The sequence below is a fragment of the Leopardus geoffroyi genome, chromosome A2, assembly GCF_018350155.1.
Source record: "Leopardus geoffroyi isolate Oge1 chromosome A2, O.geoffroyi_Oge1_pat1.0, whole genome shotgun sequence".
In the NCBI taxonomy this organism is placed as follows: Eukaryota; Metazoa; Chordata; class Mammalia; order Carnivora; family Felidae; genus Leopardus; species Leopardus geoffroyi.
The window spans coordinates 22,137,267-22,162,524 of record NC_059331.1 but is presented as its reverse complement, the minus strand read 5'-3'; the positions used below and the strand labels follow the sequence as shown (position 1 = coordinate 22,162,524).

The window sequence follows — 25,258 nt, the reverse complement described above, 5'->3', positions numbered from 1 at the left end:
GGCATCCTGATCCCACTGCCTCCTGGCATAGGAGTTGTGCAGACTGGACACTCATTGGTTAGGATCAGGAGGGGTGGGTCAAGACAGAATGCACCACTTACCCCCGGCATTCTAATTTTCCTCCAGAGCCCCAACTCAGGCTTAGCAAAGATGATAGTACACTTCCCCCCACATGTTGTCCTTCTCTGCTCAGGGAGACAATCTGCCAGCCAGTCACCCCCACCCCAAGAGTCCCTATGCACATGCCCCACACTGCAGAGAGCTCCCAAACCCTGACATTGCCAGGATTTACAGGCCCTGACAACCTGCACTCTGGGAGCCCTGGCTCGGTCAACACCACTGGGGAGACAGCACTTAGCCTGAAGCAAGCCATTGCATTCGTATGGCAGCTCAGGTCACACGTGACAGCCACTGCACAATTTGTTCTGGAATTTGTTATTTCTCAAATGCCCCATAAAATAAATGGGCCACTGGAAATCATGTTGATTTAGAGATAGGGTTTTTCTTGGGTTGTAACGCTATTTGTTTAACCAGACCAACACAAATAAAATTTAGACAAACACTTTGAAATTTGTGCACAGAGAGAGAACCAGCACAAACAAGTGTAAAAACCTCCGGTGAGCAAAGCCAACAGAGCCACTGGGACTCCGATTTCCAGTGAAAAGAGAGGACTCGGAAATTCACACATACGCACGAGCAGCATTCTTAAAAAGGCAGAGTAGGGGGGAGCTGAAGAAGCAACCAAGTTTTTATCAGTGGAGGCCAGTCTTCCTTAGACCTAAATCATTTCCCCTACATAGACATAAAGGAAATGGAACAGAATGAAAAAGTAGTTTGGTTCAAAAAATATTTTTATGCTTAAATCTAATTCTTTGGAAAGCATGTAAATTCAGTTTCTGTTCGAGGAATTGAGGTATTATGTAAAAAAAAAAAAAAAAAAGAATCAACAATGTGTGGTGTTTCACCATAAAAAAATTTACAAGACTAGTGCTCTAACCCCTAAGCTATGGAGCCTCACCATAAAAAAATTTAAATGAGTGGCAGGGGTTCCAGCTCAAAGTTCATCAAAATCCTTGGCTTTGTTCCAGTTTCCCTCAACCACAAAAGGCCCGGCATTAGCCCAAGGAGGCTCTCTTTGCATGAGAGGAGTGGCCAGAATGCCAGAGGTGGGCTTTGGGATGCCATCCTTAAGACCTATTCCTTTGCAGAGGACACAGGGCAAGGCGGGGGCGGGGGGAATGTAACCTGCAACCGTGTCCTTCAATGGCAAGTGAGGCATAGGCCTCCAAGAAGCGGGGGACCCACAGGCTGGTAAGAGGGACAAGAGAAAATGGAGGAATTTTGTTTACACAGAGAATATGTTGGAGGAAAGTATTTTAACAATCGCTTGTCCATCAAACCACATTATGACCATTCTTTGGGAACTCGTTCCTGAAAATAATCCCCACGGTGACTCTCTGTAAAGGGTGTCAGTGCCTCCTAATTTTTCTGTTCACAAAGGATTGGGTGTCTTAAGAGATTTTTCCTCAAACCAATGCTCCCCTTTTCATGTCCTTGACTGCTTTTATTGACATAAAAGTCTACGAAAATGCTTTAAATAGAAAATGTCCATCGTTTGAGAAGATGAACCATTTTCAAAGCAGGTGTTTCCTAATTTTTTTTTCCCTTTAGCTTTTAATGACAAGGTTATCTGCTGTGAAGAGCAGCTGAGCAGACCTACACATACCAAACCTTGGGGACATATGTACATATGGCACTGAACAAGGGACAGGGACAGGGAGGGAATGAACTAATGCATGATCTGTCTGGCTTTTTCTCTCTCCTGGCCCTCTCTAAACTCTGTTCCTTAAACTCTGTGCTCCAGCCATCCTGAAATTCACTCCTTTCCTCCGAGGCACAGAGATCTTACAGCTGTGTGTGTGCTGTTCCCTATGCTAACCTTGACTGCTCTTCCCGATGCTCACCCACTTGCTGGATCAGCCTGGAAGGACATTTCTCTTACGTCCTTAGAGTCTCCTGGATAAGAGGCTCACTTGTGTAGAATTTATTTCACAGCACTGCAGTTATTATTTAATATTTTCTTTTACACATTAGACCATAAGCTCTGTGAAGGAGGGTCCGTGTCTTTCTTATCCTTGTATATCAATTCCTTGTCAAAATCGTTGGCCACTGCTCAGTATGAAGAGGCTAAATTTTAATAAACAGTTTTATAGACTCAGGTTTTACATTAATAACCATCACGTCAAAGACATGGATTGTGGGCTCTGCATTGGATGTATCTGATCACAAATGCCCACGTAACATTCTATCACCTAAAATTGTACCCGTTAAAAAACAAATAGAAATGAAGACAGTCAGAGTCCTGTAAAGTCTTAAAAAGTCCTCCAGGGAAATAAAGTGTATCTGGCATCTTAGAATGAAATACACTTTCTTTTTTTCACTGCATCTCCTTGTCGGAGGACAGAAGAACTGCTTTCTCTTTGAAGAGTTAGTTTCCATGGCTACCAAAGACATTCTAGTGCTTCCGGCAGAAAATTTCCCATGCAGGTTGCATGCTGAAAGTTACAGATTTCTTGTTTCAATCTGTTTTGCAGAAAACGTGTTTTAAGAGGCATTCTTCAAAAACATGGGTTCTCTCGTCTCTTATCACTTTCTCTGAATGAAATACATCATTCCCAATCAGATGAGCCAAGCCGACGTCCTATGTTCCATGACAGGCTTCAAATACTGCCACTTAACAAGTCACTTGAGAAACTTCTTGCTAGACTTGTCAGATTCCAGTTTTTAAAGAAAAATAAGGAAAATGTGTTCCTGAAGTCTGACTCAGGAGGGTGGCAGAACCATTAAAACATAAACACGTTTGCAGGTAGCAGCGACCCCAGGGCATGTCCTACTTAGGCACCAACACAGTTTGCTGTGTTACGGGCCTGGCTTTACCGCCTGAAGTGCCGTTGTGTTCCCGCCTGTCTGCCAGTGGGGTCTGACCACAGGTAAGCAACGCTGGCCCAGAGAAGAAGCTGGAACCAAACCCATCTGTTGGGATGTCCTCAAAGCAATGCCTGTGGGAATTTCTGCCCCATCCCACCCATGGCCACCTCCAAGGCAAACCGGCTGGTGAGCAGCACACAAAGGAGAGCGAGCCTCTCCCTCCCAGGAGGGGTTCCTTGCTGGAGGGCGGCATGGGTGGGAGGCGCCCTCTGTGGACCATCACACTTAGTTGAGAACAAGGGAATGAGCAGCATATTACAAGGGACACTCGGGGATTCAGAGAGATCCATCCCCGGTAAAGGATCCAAAAGGACCACTTGAGCTACAATGAGACTTGTTCACGAGCACTTTTAAGAAGAAAAAGAAACCAATGTCTCTGAAGCCTCTGTCTTCCACTCTTCCACTTTGCTTCGGGTGATAAATCTGGGGGGAGAAAGATGCTGGCGGAACATAAAGAATACAGCCACTCAGGAAATATCAGCACAGACCCAGCCTGGGTAGACAGGGTCCCACGGTGCCCCCTCACCTGGCACAGAAAGAGGGTCCACCTGATGAGAAAAGCAGCTTGGGCTCTGGAGACAAGAAGCTTGAGACTTAATTCCTGGCTTACCAGGAATTCCTTACTTACTAGCTGTGTGACTTTCAGAAAGGTAAGACCTCTCTGAGCCCTGCTTTCTTCATCTATAAACCTGAAGCAAGAGCACATCACTAAAGTACTAGAGAAGATTAAATGAAATTAACTATATACGGGTGCCTGGGCGGCTCAGTCAGTTGAGTGTCCAGCTTTTGATTTCGGCTTAGGTCATAATCTCATGGTTCATGAGTCTGAGCCCTGTGTCAGGCTCTGTGCTAACAGTGCAGGGCCTGCTTGGGATTCTCTCTCTCCCTCTCTCTATCCCCTCCCCTGCTCATGCTCACTCTCTCTCTCTAGGAATAAATAAACATTAAAAAAAACAAATAAACTATATAAAGCACCTAGCCACAGTGCTTGGCACCTGTTTAGTGGCTCAGTGAACAATTACAAGGAATAAAGAAAAACCCTCTCCCACAATCCATACCCCAGAGTTGATGACCAAATCCACAGACCTCTCCTCCTCATCTCAGAGGCCCTGCAACCGCCTTCTGATCAAGCCCTTCCTGTTTATCTCCACCACCACACCCACCCATCACCTCACACCTACCTCACGATCAGAGCCCCCCAGCCAGGACTCTCCTCACTCCATGCCACCTTGCAGAGCCCCAGCTTTGCCTTTCAGGTCTGGCTCCACTCCATCATCTTGTTCTCAAACACCTCAACAGCTCCCGTCAGTTAAAGAGAAAACCCTGCCTCTCCCATTGGGCTTTCCCAGCTCCGTACCCATTTTCTGCCCCACTGCACGCGAGCCAGCACAGAGCACCCCGGCAGCCTCCCTGGCTCTGGACACACATGTGCACCAGGCCCTGCTCCCCTCGCCACTTGCCAGGATCTGGAACATGCCCTTCTTTCTTTATATCCTTACAAATGTCCTTCCTTCAAAGTCTTTCCTTACAAATGACCACCTTGAGCCTGGCTTCCCCGGGAGAGCCCTCTCTGATGTTCCAGTCCTCCATTATATGCCTAGGGCACGCTGCTAGGTACAGAGCAGATGCTAACATGCATATGACTGATGGCGGGACAGGAAAAGCATACAGTTGGCCTCCATGCTGGACCCTGGAGTTCCTCAGTTACGTCTCTGTAAGCCGGCTCATCAGGAATGGCATAGGATTCAAGGTCAGGTGGGGCTCTGGGAACAGCACACCTCCTGGCAGGCACAGTGCCATCACCCACTGAATTAAGACTCCTTCAGATACAGCAAAAGCCTCCCAGACTTAGAAGCCAAAAATCTGCAAACGCTTGGAGGCTCCAAAGGTGCAAGCAGAGAACTTAACTTAGACCAAGATTTATTTTAAAGCAGAATTTAAAGGGAATGATCTAGTTCTGAACAGATTAATATTTTATCCCTGAATCCAAACCCGACTCTTCTGATAATCAGACTTAGAGAAATTAGGTTAGCACTTCAAGTGCCACTCGGGTCCTGAAAAGCTACGGCGCCCTGGAGAGAGGAGCCGGCAAGTAGGCATCCGGAGTGCAAATAAGAAGGCTTTTCAAACACACAGAAACAGTCTCCTTCAAGGAGGCTGCAATCTGGCTGATGCTGAGCACACCTCGTGTTTGGGAAGGTGTGTTCAGTTTACAGGTCTCTTCCCATCCATTTCTCTCCTTGGCTCTTAGAACAGCTCTGCAAGAGAAGTGACAGATGGATCTGGGGCCATCCAGATTCAGGAGCGAGAAAACCCCAGCATGGAGAAGAGAAGCCCACTGGTGAACATTACATCTGCAAGAAGCATGTAACCAGGATGACAGCCAGGTCCATGCACCTGTGCTCTGCCCACTATGATGACCTGTGGGAAGCAGTAACCACAGTGACTGGTCATCTCCTTGGCCAAGGAGCCACTGCAGCTGGGCAGCACTGAGTCCTCGACCCTCAGCTGGACTGTCCACACTGCTGGAATGACCAGCACCCCGTTTGCTCTCTGGAGAGACCGAAGCTTCTGGCGCACACCTCAGGCTGGGTGAGCCCAAACCACAAGGGCTGATATTGCCCCAGACTGAGAACCCTCCCCCATCAGGAGACCTCACCACCAAGCCTCTGCTCCCTCTGCTGATGACCAGCAAATGCCTGCCCAAAGAGGAAAGCACATGTCCAACACCCTATCCCTATCGCCCAGTGCACAGTTGTTCCCACATTCCTCTGAACCTCCTTGCCACTAACTTGGCCTTCCCTCCCTCTTCAAGCCTTCCCTGTGCCCTCTGGAATTCCTGCTCTTATGCCCCCCACCTTTTCAAAGGGACACTGTCCTCCGTGTTTGGATAGAAACCTGGGTCACCCTTGAGCTTTCTGTTTTGCTTCCCTTGCAGTCCTTCCAGATCCCTCCTCAAGGTGGAGTCGCTTGCTTTTCTGTTCCTCTTAACATTTAGACCAATACTTCTTCATTCTGCTGTAAAAGTCAATTACACAAAAAAATCCCATCTCTTCAGGGACAGTACCGGTGGGCACGTGGCCTTCTCCCCTTCCTTAGGGTTGTCTTTGGCCAACCTCCTGAACTTGGAGGCTCCTGGCTGCCAGCCTTCCTCTCCATTCTACCATCCTCCTGGGGGACTCCGGTAGCCCTTGGTTGACCCTGCCAGCCCCTAGCTTTGCACTTCCTTGACATATTAATCTCCAAAGGCCATCTCCTCCATGCTGCTTCAGCTACCCAATCCCTGCCACACCTCAAATGTTTATCATCCCTAACTTCATCATAAGTTCCTACTTTCTGCTTTCTGACCATAACCTCCTCTCCTAACAGCTGACTTCCTTGCTCCCATGATAGGCACTTTTTTTTTTTTTTACCTCTCTGAAATGCCCAATCCATTGACCTTTCCATGTTCTCCCCGTCTGTTACGCCTCTCCTTTCCTCCTAATCTAACTTAGATTTCATGATCCATCAGTGATCCATTCGGTGAAGTTCTTGACAGTAACCTAAACTTTCTACCATCTCTTTACTATACACAGATAGCAAGCTCTCTCTAGATGAGCTCGAATGCCTCTTTCTTCCCTAGCTGGAGAAGGGATGGGTAGGACAGGCTGACATCAATGCAGGTCCCTCATCACCAGCTTCACATAAGACCTCAACACAACCTATCACTCTCTCTCAGTTCCCCACAATGACTCATTTGAGTCTTCTCCATGCTCTTCAAACATCCAACTCTACCAGCTATCCCCTTACCGTCAGTAGTTGAACCTGCTTTCTGCTTCAGAGAAACTAGAAATTACACAAGAATATTCCCAGCTTCCCACCATCAAACCAAACTTACATCTGACCCATCCTCTCTTCCTTTCTTCTCTTTATGAAGGAAAGAAACTTCTCTTAATACTACCTGTCTTTTGCCATCTTAATAAATTTGAGCTTTTCCACCCATGATCATATATCCCTCCATTTATTGAGGTCTTCTTTTATTTCCTTCAGTAAAGTTTTGTGTAGAAGAGGTGTTGTACATCTTTCATTAGACTTATTCTTAGGATCTTGATTTTTTTTTAATGTTATATATTTTTGTACCTTCCATGTCTCTATTTAACATTTTGAACATACGGAGTACAGTTATAATGACTTTTTAATGTTCTTTTTGCTAATTCTAGCATCTGTGTGAGTTCTGGGTTGGTTTCAACTGATTGATTAAATCTTATTATGGGTCATGTTTTCCTGCTTCTTTGCATGCCTAATAACCTTTGATTGAACACCAGCCATTGTAAGTTCTATCTTGTTGGGTGTTAGATATTCTGTATTCCTATAAATATTCTAGTGCTTTGTTCTGAGATACAGTTACTTGGATCACACTGATCCTTCATGTCTTGCTTTACTGTTCCGCTTGATTAGTCTGGAGCCCTTCCCCATCTAGGTCTAGTTACTCCTCACTAACTGGGCAAATCCTTTGAGTACTCTGCCCAATGTCCCATGAATTATGAGTTATTCCAATTTGGCTGGTGGGAACAGGCTGTGTTCCAGGCCCTGTGAGCACTGAACATCATCCTTTGTAATCCAATCCAGTGTTCTTCCTTTAGTCTTAGGCAGTTTCCTGGCAGACAGGTACTAAAAAGTAAACTCTGCTGCATGTGGAGGGGGGCCTTCTGCTCATCTCCAGGGTTCTCATTCTATGCAGGTCCTCCACTCCAATTCTCTGTCCTGCATACTCTAGCCACCGTGGTTTCTGCAGACTCTTAGCTTTGTCTTCTCAACTGCGAGAAATCACAGGGCTCCACCTGGGTCCCTCCTCCTCATGCCATGGTCCCAAAACTCTTTCAAGCCAGTGAGCTGGGGCAGTCATGGTGCTCATTCACTTTCCTTCCTGTTTCTCAGGGATCAGTCCCTGTCCTTCGCTGCCTGATGTCCAGTGTTCACATATTTTCTGTTTTTAGTTTTGTTGTTGTTTCAGGTAGGAGGGTTAATCCGGTGCTCGTTACTGCATCTTCCTCAGAAACAAAATATCTCTTAATTCTACTCTAAGGTATTTTTAAGTCAATTTTATAAAAATACAAGCTATGAATAAAAATCCACGTGTTTTAAGTTTATGGTTTAGCTAACATTAACACCTACTGTACAAACACCCCAATCAAGACACAGAACGTGTATACCACCACCCAGTTATCTCATTCCCACTCCTAGCCAACCATCCTTCCTCCTACTCCAGAAAACCAGTGATCTAATTTCTGTATTATGGATTAATTTTGCTTACTCTAGAACTTCATATAAATAGAATCGCACCATATGCTCTCTTTTGCATCTGGCTTTCTTCCCTCAGCAAAATGTTTTTGAGCTTCATCAATAACATCGTATTAGTATTTCCACTCCTTTGTCCCACTGAATAGTATGCCAATTTCTGATTACACCATAATTTGTGTATTTGCCTGTTGAGTTGGGTTTTTCCAGTTTGGAACTCCTAGGAGCCAAGCTCTAAGAATGTTCACAGACAAGTCATTTTGTGGGCAGAGGTTTTCATTTCTTTTGGGTCTTTACCTGTACAGATGGGACTGCTGGGTCAAGGCAGTTAAGTTTTTGTTTTAACTTTATGAGAAACTGACAAACTTTTCCAAAGTAGTTGTACCATTTTATGTTTCTATGAACAATGTATGAGTACATACGATGCTCTATACTCTTGCCAACACTTGGTATTGTCTTTTTTATTTTAGCTATTCTACTACATATATAGTGGTATTTCATTGCAGTTTAGCTTGCACTTCCCAGGTGGCTGATGATATTGAAATCTTTACATGCACATTGGCTGTTTTTGTATATTCTTTTACAAAGTATTTGTTCAAGTCTTTTGCCAATCTTTAATTGGGTTATATTTGTAGCTGTTAAGAGTTCTTTGCATATTCTAGCTACAGCTCTTTCAGATTATCTATCTATCCAGAGAGAAAATATTTCCCCCAGTGTGTGGAAACTCTCTCAATTTCTTGTTTCTTAAGACAAAAAAATCATCTGAAAATTTATATTTTTAGCTGTTTAATTAGATCTATGGTCCATTTCAAGTCAGTGTTTGTGTCTGGTGTGACCTAAGGGTCATGGTGTCTTTTTTTTTTTTTTTTTTAACTTAAAAAATCATCTTTTGTCCACTGCATTATTTAGCACCTTTGTAAAAAACCAATTGACCCTATATATTTCTGGATTTTCTATTCCATTCAATTATTCTACATATCTACCTTTATACCAAAACGACACTATATTTACTTTGCATTTTGGTAAGTCTTAAAACCAGGCAGTGTAAGTCCTTCAACTTTGTTCTTTGTCAAGATTGTTTTGGTTATTATTTGGTAATCTGCAATTATATGTGAATTTTGGAATCAGCTTGTCAGTTTCTAAAAAGAAAACTATTAATTTTTATGAATGAGATGCCATTGAATACACAGAAAATTGGAGGAAAATGGACATATTAACAATATTGTGTCTTCAAATCAATGATAAGACATCGTCATTTATTTAGACCAGTTTTAATTGTATTAATCAGTGTTTTGTAATCTTCAGTGTATGGATCTTCCATATCTTTCTTTATTTTTATTCCTAAGTATTCTAATTTGTTGATGCTATTATAAATATGTTATCAAATTTCAGTTTCCACATGCTTGCAGCTTCTATACAGGAATAAAATTAATTTTTGTATACTGACCTTGTATCCTGTGACCTTGCTACATTCACTTATTAATTCTAACAGGTCTTTGGTCACTTTGTGAATAGAAATGAGTTTTTGCTTTCTAATCATTCTGCCTTTTCTTTTTCTTGCCTTAATGCACTAGCCAGTACTTCCAGTACAATGTTGAATAAAAGCAGTAAGAGAGGAATGATTACCTTGTTTCTAATCTTAGGGAAAAAAGCATTCGGTCTTTCACCATTAAAGATAGTTATAGTTTTGTGAGGTTTTAGTTTTAGTTTTTTTGTTTTTTTGTTTTTTTTTCAACGTTTATTTTATTTTTGGGACAGAGAGAGACAGAGCATGAACGGGGGAGGGGCAGAGAGAGAGGGAGACACAGAATCGGAAACAGGCTCCAGGCACTGAGCCATCAGCCCAGAGCCTGACGCGGGGCTCGAACTCACGGACCGCGAGATCGTGACCTGGCTGAAGTCGGACGCTTAACCGACTGCGCCACCCAAGCACCCCTTTTTTTTTTTCTTTTTTTTTTTCTTTTTTTTTTTTTTAGTTTTTTTGTTTTTTTGTAGGTGACCTTTTTCAGATTGAGGAAGTTACCATATATTCCCAGTTTGCCCAGTTTTTATTATGGTTATAGAACACTGTCAGTGTCATTTTCTATATTTACTGAGATTATCATGTAATTTTTCTCCTTCATTTGGTTCATATGTTAAATTACATTGTTTCCAACAGTGAACCAACTTTTATTTTTCGTATAAACCCCACTTGGTCTTGAAGTATTGTTCCTTTCCTATTGCTAGATTAAATTTGCTAATATTTGAGAATTTTTATGTCCTATTAGTGAAAGATGTTATTATTAGGTCTCTTTAGTTTTGGTATTGAGGTTATTCTGGCTTCATAAAATGATTTGGAAAATGTTCACTCAATCAGTTATCTACAAAAGTTTTTCCTAGGAGTAGCATTATTTCTTTGTAAGTTGTTTAAAAAATTCACTTTTGGGATCAAGTCCTCTAGTTATCTTTGAGAGAGAAGGTTTGTGATTTTGAATTCCATTTAAAAAGCAAATATAGGGCTCCTTGGTTTTTTACTTCAAATCAGTTCTGATAAGCTATGTTTTTCAAAGAATGTGCCCATTTCTCCTATGTTTTACCCTATTCTCTTGCTATTGTTTTAATGTCTGTGTTGATGTCCCTCTTTTATTTCTAATACTGATAATTTATAATTTACTTTTTCTGTTTTGATTAGCCTTGCTAGGGATTTATTGATTTTAGTAAGCTTTTCAGAGAGTCCACTTTTGTCTTTGTTTTTTTTTTTTTTTTAATGTTTATTTATTTTTGAAGGAGAGAGAGAGAGACAGAGTGTGAGCAGGGGAGGGGAAGAGAGAGAGGGAGACACAGAATCGGAAGCAGGCTCCAGGCTCCGAGCCGTCAGCACAGAGCCCGACGCGGGGCTCGAACTCACAAGCCGCGAGATCATGACCTGAGCCGAAGTCGGATGCTTAACCGACTGAGCCACCCAGGCGCCCCTGTCTTTGTTTTTTTTTAATTAATGTTTTAATATGAAATTTATTGTCAAATGGTTTCCATACAACACCCAGTGCTCATCCCAATAGGTGCCCTCCTCAATGCCCATCACCCACTTTCCCCTCCCTCCCACCCCACCATGAACCCTCAGTTTATTCTCAGTTTTTAAGAGTCTCTTATGGTTTGGCTCCCTCCCTCTCTTTTTTCGTTTTTCCCTTCCCCTCCTCCATGGTCTTCTGTTAAGTTTCTCAGGATCCATAAGAGTGAAAACATATGGTATCTGTCTTTCTCTGTATGACTTATTTCACTTAGCATAACACTCTCCAGTTCCATCCACATTGCTACAAAAGGCCATATCTCATTCTTTCTCATTGCCACGTAGTATTCTATTGTGTATTGTGTTTCCTATTTTATTGACTTCTGTTATTCATTATTTATTTTCCACTTACGTTGGGCAAATTTTTGCTCTTCTTTTTCTAGATAATAATGTAGCTCATTGAATTTAAACCTTTCTTCTTTAGTAACATAAGGTTTGAAGCTATAACTTTCCCTCCTAGCACTCCTTTAGGTGGACAAGGTAAATTCTGGCATGTTGTATTTTCGTTATTTAGGTTAAAATATTTTATAATATTTATTGTAATACTTCTCCTTGAATTGTAAGTTAGAGTTATTTAATTTCCAAATATTTGGAGAACCGTCTAGACAGCTTGTGATTGACTTCTACTTCACATTTATTGCTGTTAGAAAAAAACACACTTCTAAGATTTCAATCTTGTGAGATTGAGTGATACTTTTACTGCCCATATGTGGTCTACCTTGGTTAATGTCCCCTGTGCTTTTGAACAGAATGTGTATTCTGTAGTTACTGGATATAGTGTTCTATAATTATCAATTCTCTCAATTTGGTTGATAGTGTTTAGATATTATCTATTTTTAGTGTTTTTGATCTCCTTGCTCTATCAATTATCAAAAGGGGAGTATAAGAACTTTCATCGATGTTTGTGGTTTTATCAGTTTCTCCACTTAATTTTTACAGCTTTTCCTTCATGTATTTTAAGTCTTATTAGGTGGCAACACATTTGGAATCATCATGTCTTCTTGATGAATTGATCCCTTTATGAGACACCTCTATCTCTGGAACTACTCCTTTTATTGACATTCCTTTTATGTGATATTAATATAGTTACCACGATTTTTTTTTGTTTTTAATCTGTGTCTTTAAATTTATAGCATCTTGCATTTTTATGCAGTCTAACAATTTGTCTTTTAATTAAAATGTGTCCATTTGCATTCAACGCAATTACTGATGTGGCTGGATTTATGCCTACCATCTTGCTATTGGTTTTTTGTTCATCCCATGTGTTCTTTGTTCCTTTCCTGCCTTATTTTGAATACCTAAATATGACTACTTTTTATGATTCCATTTTATCTCTTCTTCTGGCTTTTAAGATAACACTTTATTTTTTAAACCATTGCTCTAGAGATTCACATATGCATCCTTAACTTACTACAGTCCAGCATGAATTTATAGTATATTGCTTCACATATAATGCAAGAACATTACAATAGTAAAGTTCCATTTAATTCTATCTTTTGTGCTATTGTTGTCATATAGGGTTTTTTTTTTTTTTTACAATTATAGTCCCCATAGAACTGTTATTATTTTCATCATCTTTTAAAGAAATTTAGAAATGAGGAAAATTCTCTATTCATGTTTACCATTTTTGGTATTCCTTTTTTTATGTATATATATTTTTAATCTGGTATTATTTTCTTTAGCCTGAGGAACTTCCTTTAACACTTCCTGCAGTATAGATTTGCTAGTGACCAATCCTCTCTGAAGATTTAATTCATCTTAACTTTTTTGAAGAATGTTTTGCTGAATACAGAATTCTGGTTTTTTTTTCTTTCAGCTCTTGCAAGATGCCATTCCATTGTTCTATGGCTTACATTATTTTGAAAATAAATCAGTGTATGATCTTACTATCCCCCTGCATATAATTGCCTTTCCTTTCTGGCTTCTTTTCAAATACTCTAGTTTTTATTCTCAGCAATTTGAATTTGATGTGTCTAGATGTGCTTCTCCTCATGTTTCTACTGCCTAGGGTTAATAAAGCATCCTGGACTTTGAATTTATAGTTTTCAAAAAAAATTGCAACATTTCAGCCATTGTTTCTTTAAAAATTGTTTTCCTCTCCAATCTCTCCTTTACTTCTGGGACTCAAGTTCCACACATATCAGATTATTATTGTCCTAAGACTTCATTGATCTTTTTTCTCTTCCAGTGTTCCATCTGCTATTTATTCCAGATATTGTATTGCCTCAATTTCTCTGCTAAGATTTGCCATCTGTTTCTTTAATATATCCATCCTTTCCTTCCATTCTTTACACAGGTTTATAGTAGCAATTTCAAAGTCTTTGACTCCTAACTGCAGCACTGCTGTCATCTCTCAATTTGTTTCCACTGACTCCCCGCCCCCCCTTGATTATGGATGTTTTCCTGCATCTTTTCATATCCTGTGATCATTAATGATGTGGAGAAACATTTGGGAGAACATCTGGATTTTGGTGTCTTCCTGTAATAGGTGTTGACTTTTGTTTTGGCAGGCATTTAATTAATTGGCCACTTAACCTGAACCTTTTGAGGCTTGTTTTTAAGCTCTGTTAAGGCAGGTCTAGAGTAGCTCTTACTGTAGTAGTAAAGTAGCCCCCCTTTCAAGGCCTAGCTTATCTGAAGTCTCAACTGAATGTCCAATGTATTCATCAAGGTCAGTCCCATCCAACTGGTCAGAACTCTGTTTCCCAGCATCGGAGGTTTCCAGCAGCTCACAGCTTTCTAAACAGCTGTTCTCCACCATGCCTCGATAGTCTCGCCTGGCACACAGCAGCTTAGTTTATAATCAAGGATTTAAGAGAATCCCTGGTTAGATTTCTGGAGCCCCTTCTCTGCACCCCTCTCCAGTACTCTGCCCTGAAAACTCCAGCTGTCTCAGCAGCCTGCACTCTGCTCTTTGCCTCTTCAGCAAATAGACTGCTGTTCTCTGCTGGGCTCTGCCTCCCCGTGCCACAATTCTGAAAGTGTCTCCAGGCAGAGGGCCAGGACAGTTGTGGGGCTTTACTTCATGTGTTTCCCTTCTCTTAGGGATCCTAAGCCTGTGCTGCCTATTTCTATTGTCTGGGGAAAAAAAAAACTGCTTCATATATCTTGGCCAGTTTTACAGCCGTTTATGGTAAAAGGTCCACTCTGGAACTGTTACTATGTTGTGGCTGGAAGCAGATTTTAAAGTCTGAAATTGGTCTCCTCATATCCATTCATACTGTGGCAGCCAGAGTGATTTCTCTATGCAAATTTTTCCATTTTGCCACGAAAATTTTCAAATTTTCATAGAAGTAGAAAGAATTATGCAGGGAACATCCGTATGCCTACCACCTAAATTTCACAATTAACATTTCCTACATTTTCTCTATCACCTATCGTCTATCACTTTATCATCCTTCTACCCATTCACAAAGTCATCTTATTTTTTTTGACGCATTTGAAGGTAAGGTGAAGACATCATAACACAGAATAATTTTCATAAAACCCATATAGTCACATACATCCTGCTTAAAATTCATCAGTGGTTCCTTTACCCTTCAGCTAATGACCAAAATCTGTGACATGACCTAGAACGACATTTACTGATCCGGGTCTTGCTGATCAGTCTTCTTTTTTCCACCCTCCTCTCCCTGTTCCCTGGGTGCCTGACACCCTGGTTTGCTCAGTTACTCCAACATCCTCTGCTGCTTCCTACTGCAGGGCCTTGCATAACTTTTCCTTTGTCTAGAATGCCCTCCCCCAGCCTCCCTCCCCATCTTGCCTGGATATGATGGCGACTCATTCATTCTTCTCTGCCTCAGCCCCTAGATGTCAGCTCTATCCTTTCAATACTCACAGCACTACCTACCTTTCTTTCAAAGAATTTACAGAAGTTTATAACTATAATCTTTGTCTCCTCCATTAGATAAAAGAAGCTTCATAAAGACAAAAACTCTGCTTTGTCTCATTGTTAGAAACCCAGTGCCTAGTAGGTGCTTGGCAAATATATCTCCTACCAGAGGTATGCATGAAATAAGTCATTTTTTTTTCTTAACAAATCTCAGAAAGAGAAGAAAAGTATCTAGCAGGATTTTCTGCTTCTTATTAGTCTGTTATATTGAACCCAACCAAGTGGTACAGGGTCGCCCTCAATACTGCCTCCAGGCATATTTTCCTAGTCCAGACTGGTGAGGCACACAGTCATTCAGAAAGCCCTCCAGAGACAGGAAACCCACAATTTTTCTGTGCTCTTCTAGACAGTCTAAATTCTTATAACACTGTGGACCCATACCTTCATTTGATTCTCAGAGATACAGCTCTGAATATCAGTCTTGTTTTGTTTCAGAGGGAAAACTTTTTAATGACACCTTTAAGGGTTTAAAACCAGACACTGCTCAATATCTCGCTCCATCCCTCTACCCACGTGCTCTCATCTCCCACGCCAGGGCAATAATCACTGCTCCCCTCCACTTTGTGGGACCTGGGAAAGCGGACTCGTGAGGCAGGATACATCTGCTGAAATATTAAAATGAAACTCCAAGAAAGGAACAACGGCTGAACTTTAATAAAGAAGAGCTCCCTGTACTATGAACATACTGGTCTTTGCATGCTGAGCTGCCCAGCTCTACCAACACTTGATCTCTGTAAGCAGTTTTACCAGCCTGCCCAAGAATATGACACGGAATGGAAAAAAAAAAAAAAAAGACATAAGGTTGACGGTAGCTTCTTAGGAGCAATCATCAATATGTTTCTCCCAAGAAGTCAAATGATTACATTCATAAACATCCCTCTCATTGTAAAAGGGATAGCAATTATTAATGCCTCCAATCGAAAGGGGAGCACAGGAAAATTATGGCTTTAATTTTGACCATTAAGTTACCAGCAAGTTTATGAAGAGCTGGGTCTGTGTACGAAAGTACTGTAATGAATTCTCTCCCCCCAGGACTTGGAATCAACAGACTAAATAGCCCTACCCTGCAACACCGATGCCTGCAACTACGTCTCCCCTTCTCCTGGGCTGTACATCAACCACCCAGAGGGTGGTGGAGGGAAGACAGCGGCGGGAGCAGCTGCTGCTTCACACAGAGCTCTCCAACGGCAAAATGGGTGCCCAGGAGGGCACACGTGGCCAGAGGTGCCCCCCTGGTCCTCAGAGGCCTTTGCTATGCCTTATGAAAAAAGGAACTCAGTCAGGAACAGATGATAGCCACAGCTGACAAGCAAGAGAGCTCTACTGAATCTGTTGCTAGTGCCTGGCTGCTGTCCACCGCTGTTGCCAGGGAAACAGACGTCAGCTTGATGGAAACAAGGATCAGCGAAAACTTTCACTTACCTCGTTTCCACCGATCCCAACAGCCATTTCTATGGAAACAGTAGCTGCGAGCCAGCGCCAGAGAGGTTACCACTCACTTGTTAATGTCAGGTGTGGCTACCAGCCTGTGCACTTCAGGTACCATGGTACCAACAGCACCAGGATGCTGCTGCCAGCTACCCCCGACAGCCTTTTAACTCTGCAACAAGAAAGTTCAGTGTTTAAACGTATATATTAATGTTGAACTTGGTTCTTCATCAGTAAAAGGAAATTTAGCATTCTTCCATTCAAAGCCAAAGTGGGGTTTAATCCCTTGTTCTACCAAAGCCAAACCAGGTGAAGTTACTAAAGAGCCATGGATCTTTCCCTCAACCTTTGACCTCACTCAGGTTACTTCCATGTTCAAGAAAAGAAACATCCTCCAACTGTGTGGACACATCTTTCACATATTAGCCTACTCAAACCAAAGACAAACCCAGCTAAATTATGTGAGCATTATTTTGCTACAAGTGATCATTAAAGATGCCTCTGTCTGGAGTTCTGGCAGCATGATCCTCATCATCACTAATTACACAAAGAAAAATCTATTTTTTTTTTAAATCGTATGATCTACCGAAAACCCCGTACCCTCTTTTTCATTTCTAGATTAGACTTCTATGTGCCTTCTCAGTCTGCCAGTCAAGATATGAAATTAATCCTTGAACTCAGTACAACTTGGGTCTGTGACATAGTGGCACCCAATCATACTGGCAGCCCCGTTATCCCATTACCTAACAACACCCCTTCAAGGCTATAAGCAACCCAACTACTCTTCTAAGATGAGTATACCAGAGGAGTATGTATAGAAGAAATTCTAGTGTTCATTTTCAATCAGCAGATGCTGGTGAAGTGTTGAATGAGAGCAAAATTTAATCCCAGTCATGAATAATTTATATATTTATGCCTATTCCAACAGGTTATGTCTCCACTTAGAAAATATTCACAAGTGATACAACTATCATCTCCCTGCTATGTTTTGTCTCCTGAGCCAACATTCAAGGGGAGGAAATCAGAGGCAATCTCTGACCTACCATGGCTCATGACAGTATGAATTCAAATGGACTAGGGTGCAAATGATGGTGCCCCAAACCTGATCCTATTCCGCAAAATCTTGATATAACACAGTTCATACTTCACCACTACCACTACCTCTCCCTCCCCATTCTCTTTATACTGCTATTTCTTAGTAAAATAGCCATGCCTGAGTCTTTGTGTAGACCCTGCGATTCGATGGAACTAGAATGGGATGGAAAGACCTCAATGGTAAAACTCAGAATGATCCATTGGTTTGAAAATGGAGAGGGGAAATGTTTATAGCAGCACTCTCAACAATAGCCAAATTATGGAAAGAGCCTAAATGTCCATCAACTGATGAATGGATAAAGAAATTGTGGTTTATATACACAATGGAGTACTACGTGGCAATGAGAAAGAATGAAATATGGCCCTTTGTTGCAACGTGGATGGAACTGGAGAGTGTTATGCTAAGTGAAATAAGCCATACACAGAAAGACAGATACCATATGTGTTCACTCTTATGTGGATCCTGAGAAACTTAACAGAAGACCATGGGGGAGGGGAAGGAAAAAAAAAAGAGGTTAGAGTGGGAGAGAGCCAAAGCATAAGAAACTCTTAAAAACTGAGAACAAACTGAGGGCTGATGGGGGGTGGGAGGGAGGGGAGGGTGGGTGATGGATATTGAGGAGGGCACCTGTTGGGATGAGCACTGGGTGTTGTATGGAAACCAATTTGACAATAAATTTCATATATTGAAAAAAAAAAAAGAAAACGGAGAGGGGAAAGTGGGTGATGGGCAGTGAAGAGGGCACCTATTGGGATGAGCACTGGGTGTTGTATGGAAACCAATTTGACAATATATTATATTTAATATATAAGAAAGAAAATGGCCCTTGCTTTTCTACAATGTTTCACCTCATCCTCATCCATATTCCCTCAAAACTTCTGAAGTTAAGATAAACAGGCCTCTAGTAATATAAAATTGGATCAGTGATTTAAAAAGATACCTGTGATCTGGTAAACTGAAACTTATTGGGACACAAAGAACACAGATTAATTTAGAGATAAAGGACTTTGAATGTACAGATGTGGGCTGGGTTTACATTCAATCTTAGGTCACAAAACCTAATTTACAAAGAATATTCTAACAGACAAAGCCTGTTTAAGAAAGTGTTTCAAATATTTTCCCTAAGATGTTGACAAAACCAAAGCTTTGAATTCATAGACGAGTTAAAAATGATTTTAATCTGTTCCTTAAAGCAGACCCAGGAGGTGGTTTATGTAATAATATCCTTCAGTAATCATTGGCTTATGTCATTATATATACACGTGTGTATGCAATAAAACACTTAAAAATATTCTAGAACTTTGACTTTCCACTGAAGCAAGCCAATCTTCGTCAATTATTATTAGTTTAAAAGGGCTGGGTTGATTAGATTTTTCTTGCATCAAATCACATTTTATATACTCTCACTCAAGCCACCACAGTAACAAAGAGCAAGTATGCTACGCTCTAGCTCCCTGAATCCTCGAGCAACAAAATGTGGTTGGTATTATTAACTCCATTGCACAGACCAGGAAAGTGAGGCTCAAATAGATAAGTAATTTGTCCCAAATCTCACAGTTGGTAAAAGGTAAAGCAAAGAATCAAGTCTTGGCTATCTAACTCTAAAGCCAGTGGGATTAACTACGATGCTACAGAAATACCATGCCCCCAAATTTGTGAAAAAAAAAAAATCACTGTCAGAGAGAACTTGAGTCACAACCATGTGGAACTGCAAAATTAGCTGACAAAGAACCTCCAAGGCTTCCGTTTGAGGGGGCGCAGAGTACAGAATTAATGTGTATACAAAGCTCATTTCTCTTGGTCACTTTATGGGAAATCCAGAAAATGGTACACTTTAATTTCCAAAGAGCCCCTGTGTCTATTCCCGCTTCACCCAGAAAGGGGACTAGGATTTAGGTCCATGGATTTAGGATGAAGACACATTCAATGAGTAAAATCCTTAACTTCCACATTCATTACCAGATATAAAACCAGTCACCCTATAGGGAAAGCTGCAGGATGGGACCATCCGTATTTGAGGGACAAAGAGATGGAAGCTCAGGGTTACAAGTAAAGTCCCCAGAGTTGGTGTGTGACAATGGCAGGACCAGAACCCAGGTCTTCTCATCTACCAATCTCTTCTTGGGGGCCTGAAATACACCTTGGGGGCCGTACCACAGGTATGCCTGGCATCAGGTGGGTCTTGCAGGGGAAGAGGTGAACCCACAGCCCGGGACCACCATTCTTCCCCCTGAGAATCTGGCAGGGATTCTAAAGAAACAAAGCACTGGAACACCAATAGTCCTCTTATTTTGCCTGTTTACTGACAAAAACCTCAAAAAGGACAAGAAGTTAAATGAACAATTTTAAAAGTAAAAAAAAAAAAAATCACCAATCTTCTAAAACAAACATACAAACAAAAAAAAAAACCATCATGAGAAGAGACATAATCTGCCTGACTTATAGACTTACATGAGACATTCTTTTCAATCCCTGGTCATAACGGGACCATCTCCGCAGTGACAACTTCATGTAAAATTGCAACATGAGCTAGAGACATTCCTGGCTCCCCTGCCCCAACCCCCCATAGAACACTATCATCAGAGAGCAAAGTCTTCATCTGTGTTCACGCTTGGTTACACAGGGTGTACAGTTCATAAACTTCATACTCACCTTGAGAAAAGGAGCTGTTGTAAAACCAAAGATTTTTCCAAAGCTTAGAATGCTTTACAAATGTACCAACACCAGATCGGGTGTGCAGATTAAAATCAGTTCACGAACACAATAGGATGGCATGGCCACATGAAAAAAGAAAAAGCCAAGTAGCAGAAACAAGTATTTCCAAGTAGTTAACAGACTTAAAGACACACAAGCATCATTTAGCGATCCTTCACCAGAAGGCAATAGCATGGTCTTAAGTTTCTAAAAAGGGAGGCTTTTAATTCAGTGCTTTAAGGATTACATGTGTGCTGGTCTGGTGGTCCCTAAGGGGCTATGCAATGGAAGTCATCTTGCTTTTAATATTTACATCCCTCTGGTTTTGTGATCCCATTAGCGTTTCCTAAAAAAAAAAAAATTGTGAAGAACTCTAAGGTTGAAGCAAATTTTTAAAAATTTCACAAGAAAATGCATACGAATGACTTCTTTTGATTTTTTGATTTTTTGATTTTTGATTTTGTTGCTTTGGGGACCAGTCAAGGGGGAGTCGCTGGGCAGAGGAGTGGGGAATTGTTGGGGAGGTGGGAGCATGTCCGTCATCATTGGTCTTCCCCCGCAGACGCCTTATCGCCTTTCAAGAGCCAGTTCACAGACATGCAGTCTTCACGGCCCCTTGGTCTACACCCCTGCTCCAGCTCTGCCATCCTGCGCTGCTTGACGACAGTCTGCCCACCAGACAATGGAAGCCTGAGCCCAGAGCCTCTGTGTCTTAGACACCTGGCTTGCCTAGCCTCTGGCTCAGCAGGAAATGCTAGGCAAACTCGCGAGCATGGCTAAAGGCTCTCCCCTGCAGCCTCAGTTCTCACTTTACACCGAGTACCTCTCCACACTACCTTCCAGAGTGGCCTCATGCTGCAGACCCCTCAGTGTGCGGCCCTTAGGAGCTGGGGAACAGCATGAAGGGACTGTGGAAATCACTGGGAAGTCTTGGATTTTAAAAATTCACATGCCATTGCATTCTCCTTCAGAAGGGATGTAGTTTTGCTTCGATACAAAAATGTTTTAAAATTACTTATTGTTTTCCTTAGAATATATCCCAGTAACCTGGTTGTTCCATGAGCGTGTACTGTTTTTATTCTCCATAGGGGTCAACATTTAATGCCCACCATTATAATAAGGAGCCCCTCCTCCCATCTTTTCCTCCCCCCCTTCCCCCCCCCCCCTGTTTTGAGCTGCTTCATCACAGCTGGGCGATGGCTCCTGCTCCAGGAAGCTCAGAGATAAGGCATGTCACTGGCACTGTTAAAATTAGTCGTTTCCATGGCCTCAGTCAGTTTGGTTGAACTTGGGAGACGTGGGGCGCCAAGGACTGCAGCACGGAGTTGCTGTTAACCCTGTGTGGGCTGTTCCTGATGCAAAACCAGAGCTGTGCTGTTTCTCCAGGGATAAATTCCACCCTTCTAAGCCCAATGCTAACCTGAGTCCACAGAGACTCATCAGGATGAAAGCACTTTTAAAGTGTTCAAACTTTAAAACAAGGGCTTGCAGGGCCATTCATCGGTAGACAGAAGGAAGCTTTGCTGGGAGTGGATGATGCTGTCATACCCTCAACCCGACCCAGTCCCCACTCCCCTCACCGGGCCATCTCTTGAGGGGGTCCTGCCGCCACAGCGTGCATCCATGGTGTAAAACTGACCACATATATTATCCCCTGAAGACAGGCAGGGCAGTTTAGAGGGTAGATGAGGAAAGGAAGCAGAGGTGAAGGACAAGCTGTGAGCCCTGCTCTGGAAAAGGCAGTGTTCAGAGAGATGCAACACAGGATTCCTCAGGGACTCAGCAGTCCACAAAGGCATCGCACCCCCCGCCCCCCACCCGAGACACAGGCTTGGGAAGAAGAAGATAAAACAGGTGAGGATACACTCATGTGGGATCAAGTGTACCACCTCAAGTATTTCCTGAGGATGTGTGAGTGCAGTGGGTAACAAAGGCTCTTCCGGGGGGAGATGGGCACCCCCAGCCCCCAGCAGCAGTTATGTTCAGAAGCAGCTTCTGGGAGAGCCCAGACAGCCCCTTCTCCCTTCTAGGGGTGCTCCCCTTTCTGGGTGTCTGTAGGTGGGGAGGATACAGAGTCACCCGAGGGGCTTCAGACAGCGTCTCCAAGTATGGGCAGGGCAGAGCCCAGGAATACCAGGATCCCCTTCCAGAGCCAGCCTCCACTCTCTACAGAGACTCCTCTCCATGGGAAGTCATCCACTAAGTGGGGGCAGCAAACTGAAATTTCAAAAATGGTGACCGAGTGGTAGGGACTATAAGCCCCATAGGAAGTGTATTTGTAAAAGCTGGTCATTACTCTGCATTAAAGATTCCACAAGTTAAGACCAATCATGAATTAGAGGGATAGTTCTCATAGTGACAGTAGCAGACAACCAAGCAAATAAATGACTTGAAGGATGTAGGATTTTTGAAATTGTTCAGGGTTTATGTGTGAATCTAGGTTTATTCCTCCTACTCAATAAAATCTGAAACACCCTGGAAATATTCAAGACACACCATGGGTGACTCAAAAATGCTAGGTTATGTACTAAATGGGAATAAAGCCACGAAAGACAAAGGGCCTTTCCTGGGGGAGACCAAGGCTGGGACTCCTTTTACTCACTTGCAATCCACGTCTGCACATGGACGTACTAATGCACCTGGCTTCAGGGAACTGTTTTCATTAAATTAATAATGTTTGGCAAGCATCAGAAACACAGAACCTCACAGACAAGATACAGGCAGAGAGAATCACAGTTCAATCCAAAAGCAACACACAGAAGGCACGTCAGAGTCCACACACATGCAGAGAAGCTGCGGGGAGCAGCTGGGGGGACATGTAGAGCTGCCCCACACGTGGCACCAGCAGAGTGTGCAACATGGATCTGACTGCTTACCCACTAAGGACACCAAGAACCAGGTTAAGGACGAAAAATGAGCCAAGGATGATCAGACTAACAAAATACACCCATGGCCATTCCCATCCTATTGCATCATTTACCTGTAAAATGTAAGGAGATCAGTTATCAGTTATCCATTTACTAAAGAGCGGAGCCCCAGGAAGAGCTGCCAGACCAGACCACTCAGGGCTTTGAGTGAAGACTCGCTCTATTTTGTGTTTTCAGGTAAGGACAAATTGTGCTGCTGAAATCTACAAATATGGCTCACCAAAAGTCGGCCAGGACCAGTTCATTTAGCTACTGTTTTGTACCAATTAATCTGCATATTTGGATCCAGACCAATAAAGCAATTATGAGTGTATCTCATTTTAGGACAGACAAAGGGCAGGCAATGGAATCTATTTAAATCCCAAGCAACAATGCTGATTAATTTCTGGTCAATAACCATTCCATAGCTTTCTTTCATAAAGGCTGGTGAGGTTCCAGGAAGCATCTTGGTTTGGGAAGCCTCAGCAGAAGAGAAAGCATCTCAGAGGACACAGAATGTGTTTGGCACCTACCCAGCTGCCCCCATCTAGCAAAACCTGTGTGGTCTTGGCAACCATCCTTAGGACTCTGCTTTCAAGATGAAAGAGGTGTAGCTTACCCGCTCAATACACCAAGTACAAGATTTAGTACGAAAAATGACCCAAAGATGACGAGACTGACAAAATACACCCAGGGCAATTCAAATCCCATAGCATCATTCATCTGCAAGAAATAAGATAGTCTCATAGGAGCAGGTTAATAAGAGAATCTAATAAAGAGCGAGGGTCACATTAGAGACAGCATTCTATGCATTGAATTAAACATTTACTTAGATTTGAATCAGAGACAACAGTAGCCAAGTCGCATTCACTATATATTCCCCACACACACGCACATACACGCGCACACACACAAAGTGTCATCAAAGTTTGGGGGCAAATAACAGCACACTTTGACACAGGCAGGGAAATCAGCTGGAATCTGGCTCTTTCTCACTGGAAACAGTCTTGATCATGGACTTTCAAAATAGATCTTGGTAGAGGACAAAGCTCGTGCTTATCTGGAAAGTATTTTCTACCCTACCCAAGTTGTTAGAACATCTTGCTTTTAAATTTTGTAATGGTGGAAAAGTCTTAATAGAGACAAACTTGCAACATTTAACTCGGTAAGTTCTTTAAAACAACACCTAAAATAATACATTTCCATTGGAAGCTAACCAATCCAAAGAAACCTAACCCATCTGAAATCTAGATTATCTGCCATCAGTGAGTGCAAGCAGGGCCAAATTAATGCAACAAAGTGCTCAGAAGTCAACTAGCTGACACACATTCAAGAGTGCTTTTGGGAATGAGATGTTTCCCAACTGCACCTGAGGACAGACCCAGGAGAAGGAAAGAAGCCCTTATCCCCCCCCCCCCCCCCATCTAGCCTTGACCTAGATGAGCTACCTGGGAGAGCTGGCTCCAGCTGTGAGCTGACTGACACCAGGTGAGAGAAAGCTGGTCCAAAGGAACCCTGTGCTGCTACTACTGAAACAAGCTCAAGCATCACAGTCAGTCTTGGCCCCTGGGGCAGACTGTCACAGGGGAGGTTTGGTCATGAGCAGCCTTCATGCAGGAGCAAAGAGGTGCTTCAAGGTTCACGGCTAGATGGAACTTGCCAGCAGCACAGGTCAGTGTTACATTAGGCAAACACTTCTCCAAGGAAGGAGGTGTTAAGGACCAGTCCAGGGACAGAATGAATGACCCCTCTGCCTGACTTTGCTGGAACACCCAGAATCTTTGGTCAGTAGAACTATATGTAGTCGGGAAGAGTGACCATTCTTGCCTCACAGGTGAAAGCCCCTTAGGCTTTTAAGCATGTGCTTTCTTCCACATTATTTGGCTCCAGATTTTAGCTTTACAGAATGAGGCGCATGTATTTCACTATGT

General features: G+C 42.5%; 1 protein-coding gene across 20 annotated transcripts in view; it reads right to left on the bottom strand.

The window, feature by feature from the left end:
* The window catches only part of CACNA1D (calcium voltage-gated channel subunit alpha1 D), a 304,061-nt gene that overhangs the window by 112,796 nt on the left and 166,007 nt on the right, over positions 1–25,258 (bottom strand). For 13 of the 20 annotated variants that reach the window (XM_045493195.1, XM_045493194.1, XM_045493180.1 and 10 more), the window contains exon 8: positions 23,947–24,050. In XM_045493195.1, the coding sequence (XP_045349151.1) occupies positions 23,947–24,050 (104 nt within the window). Of the gene's footprint in view, positions 1–23,297; positions 23,402–23,946; positions 24,051–25,258 lie in introns of all 20 variants that reach the window. The other 7 variants (XM_045493181.1, XM_045493187.1, XM_045493196.1 and 4 more) reach the window with 1 other exon arrangement.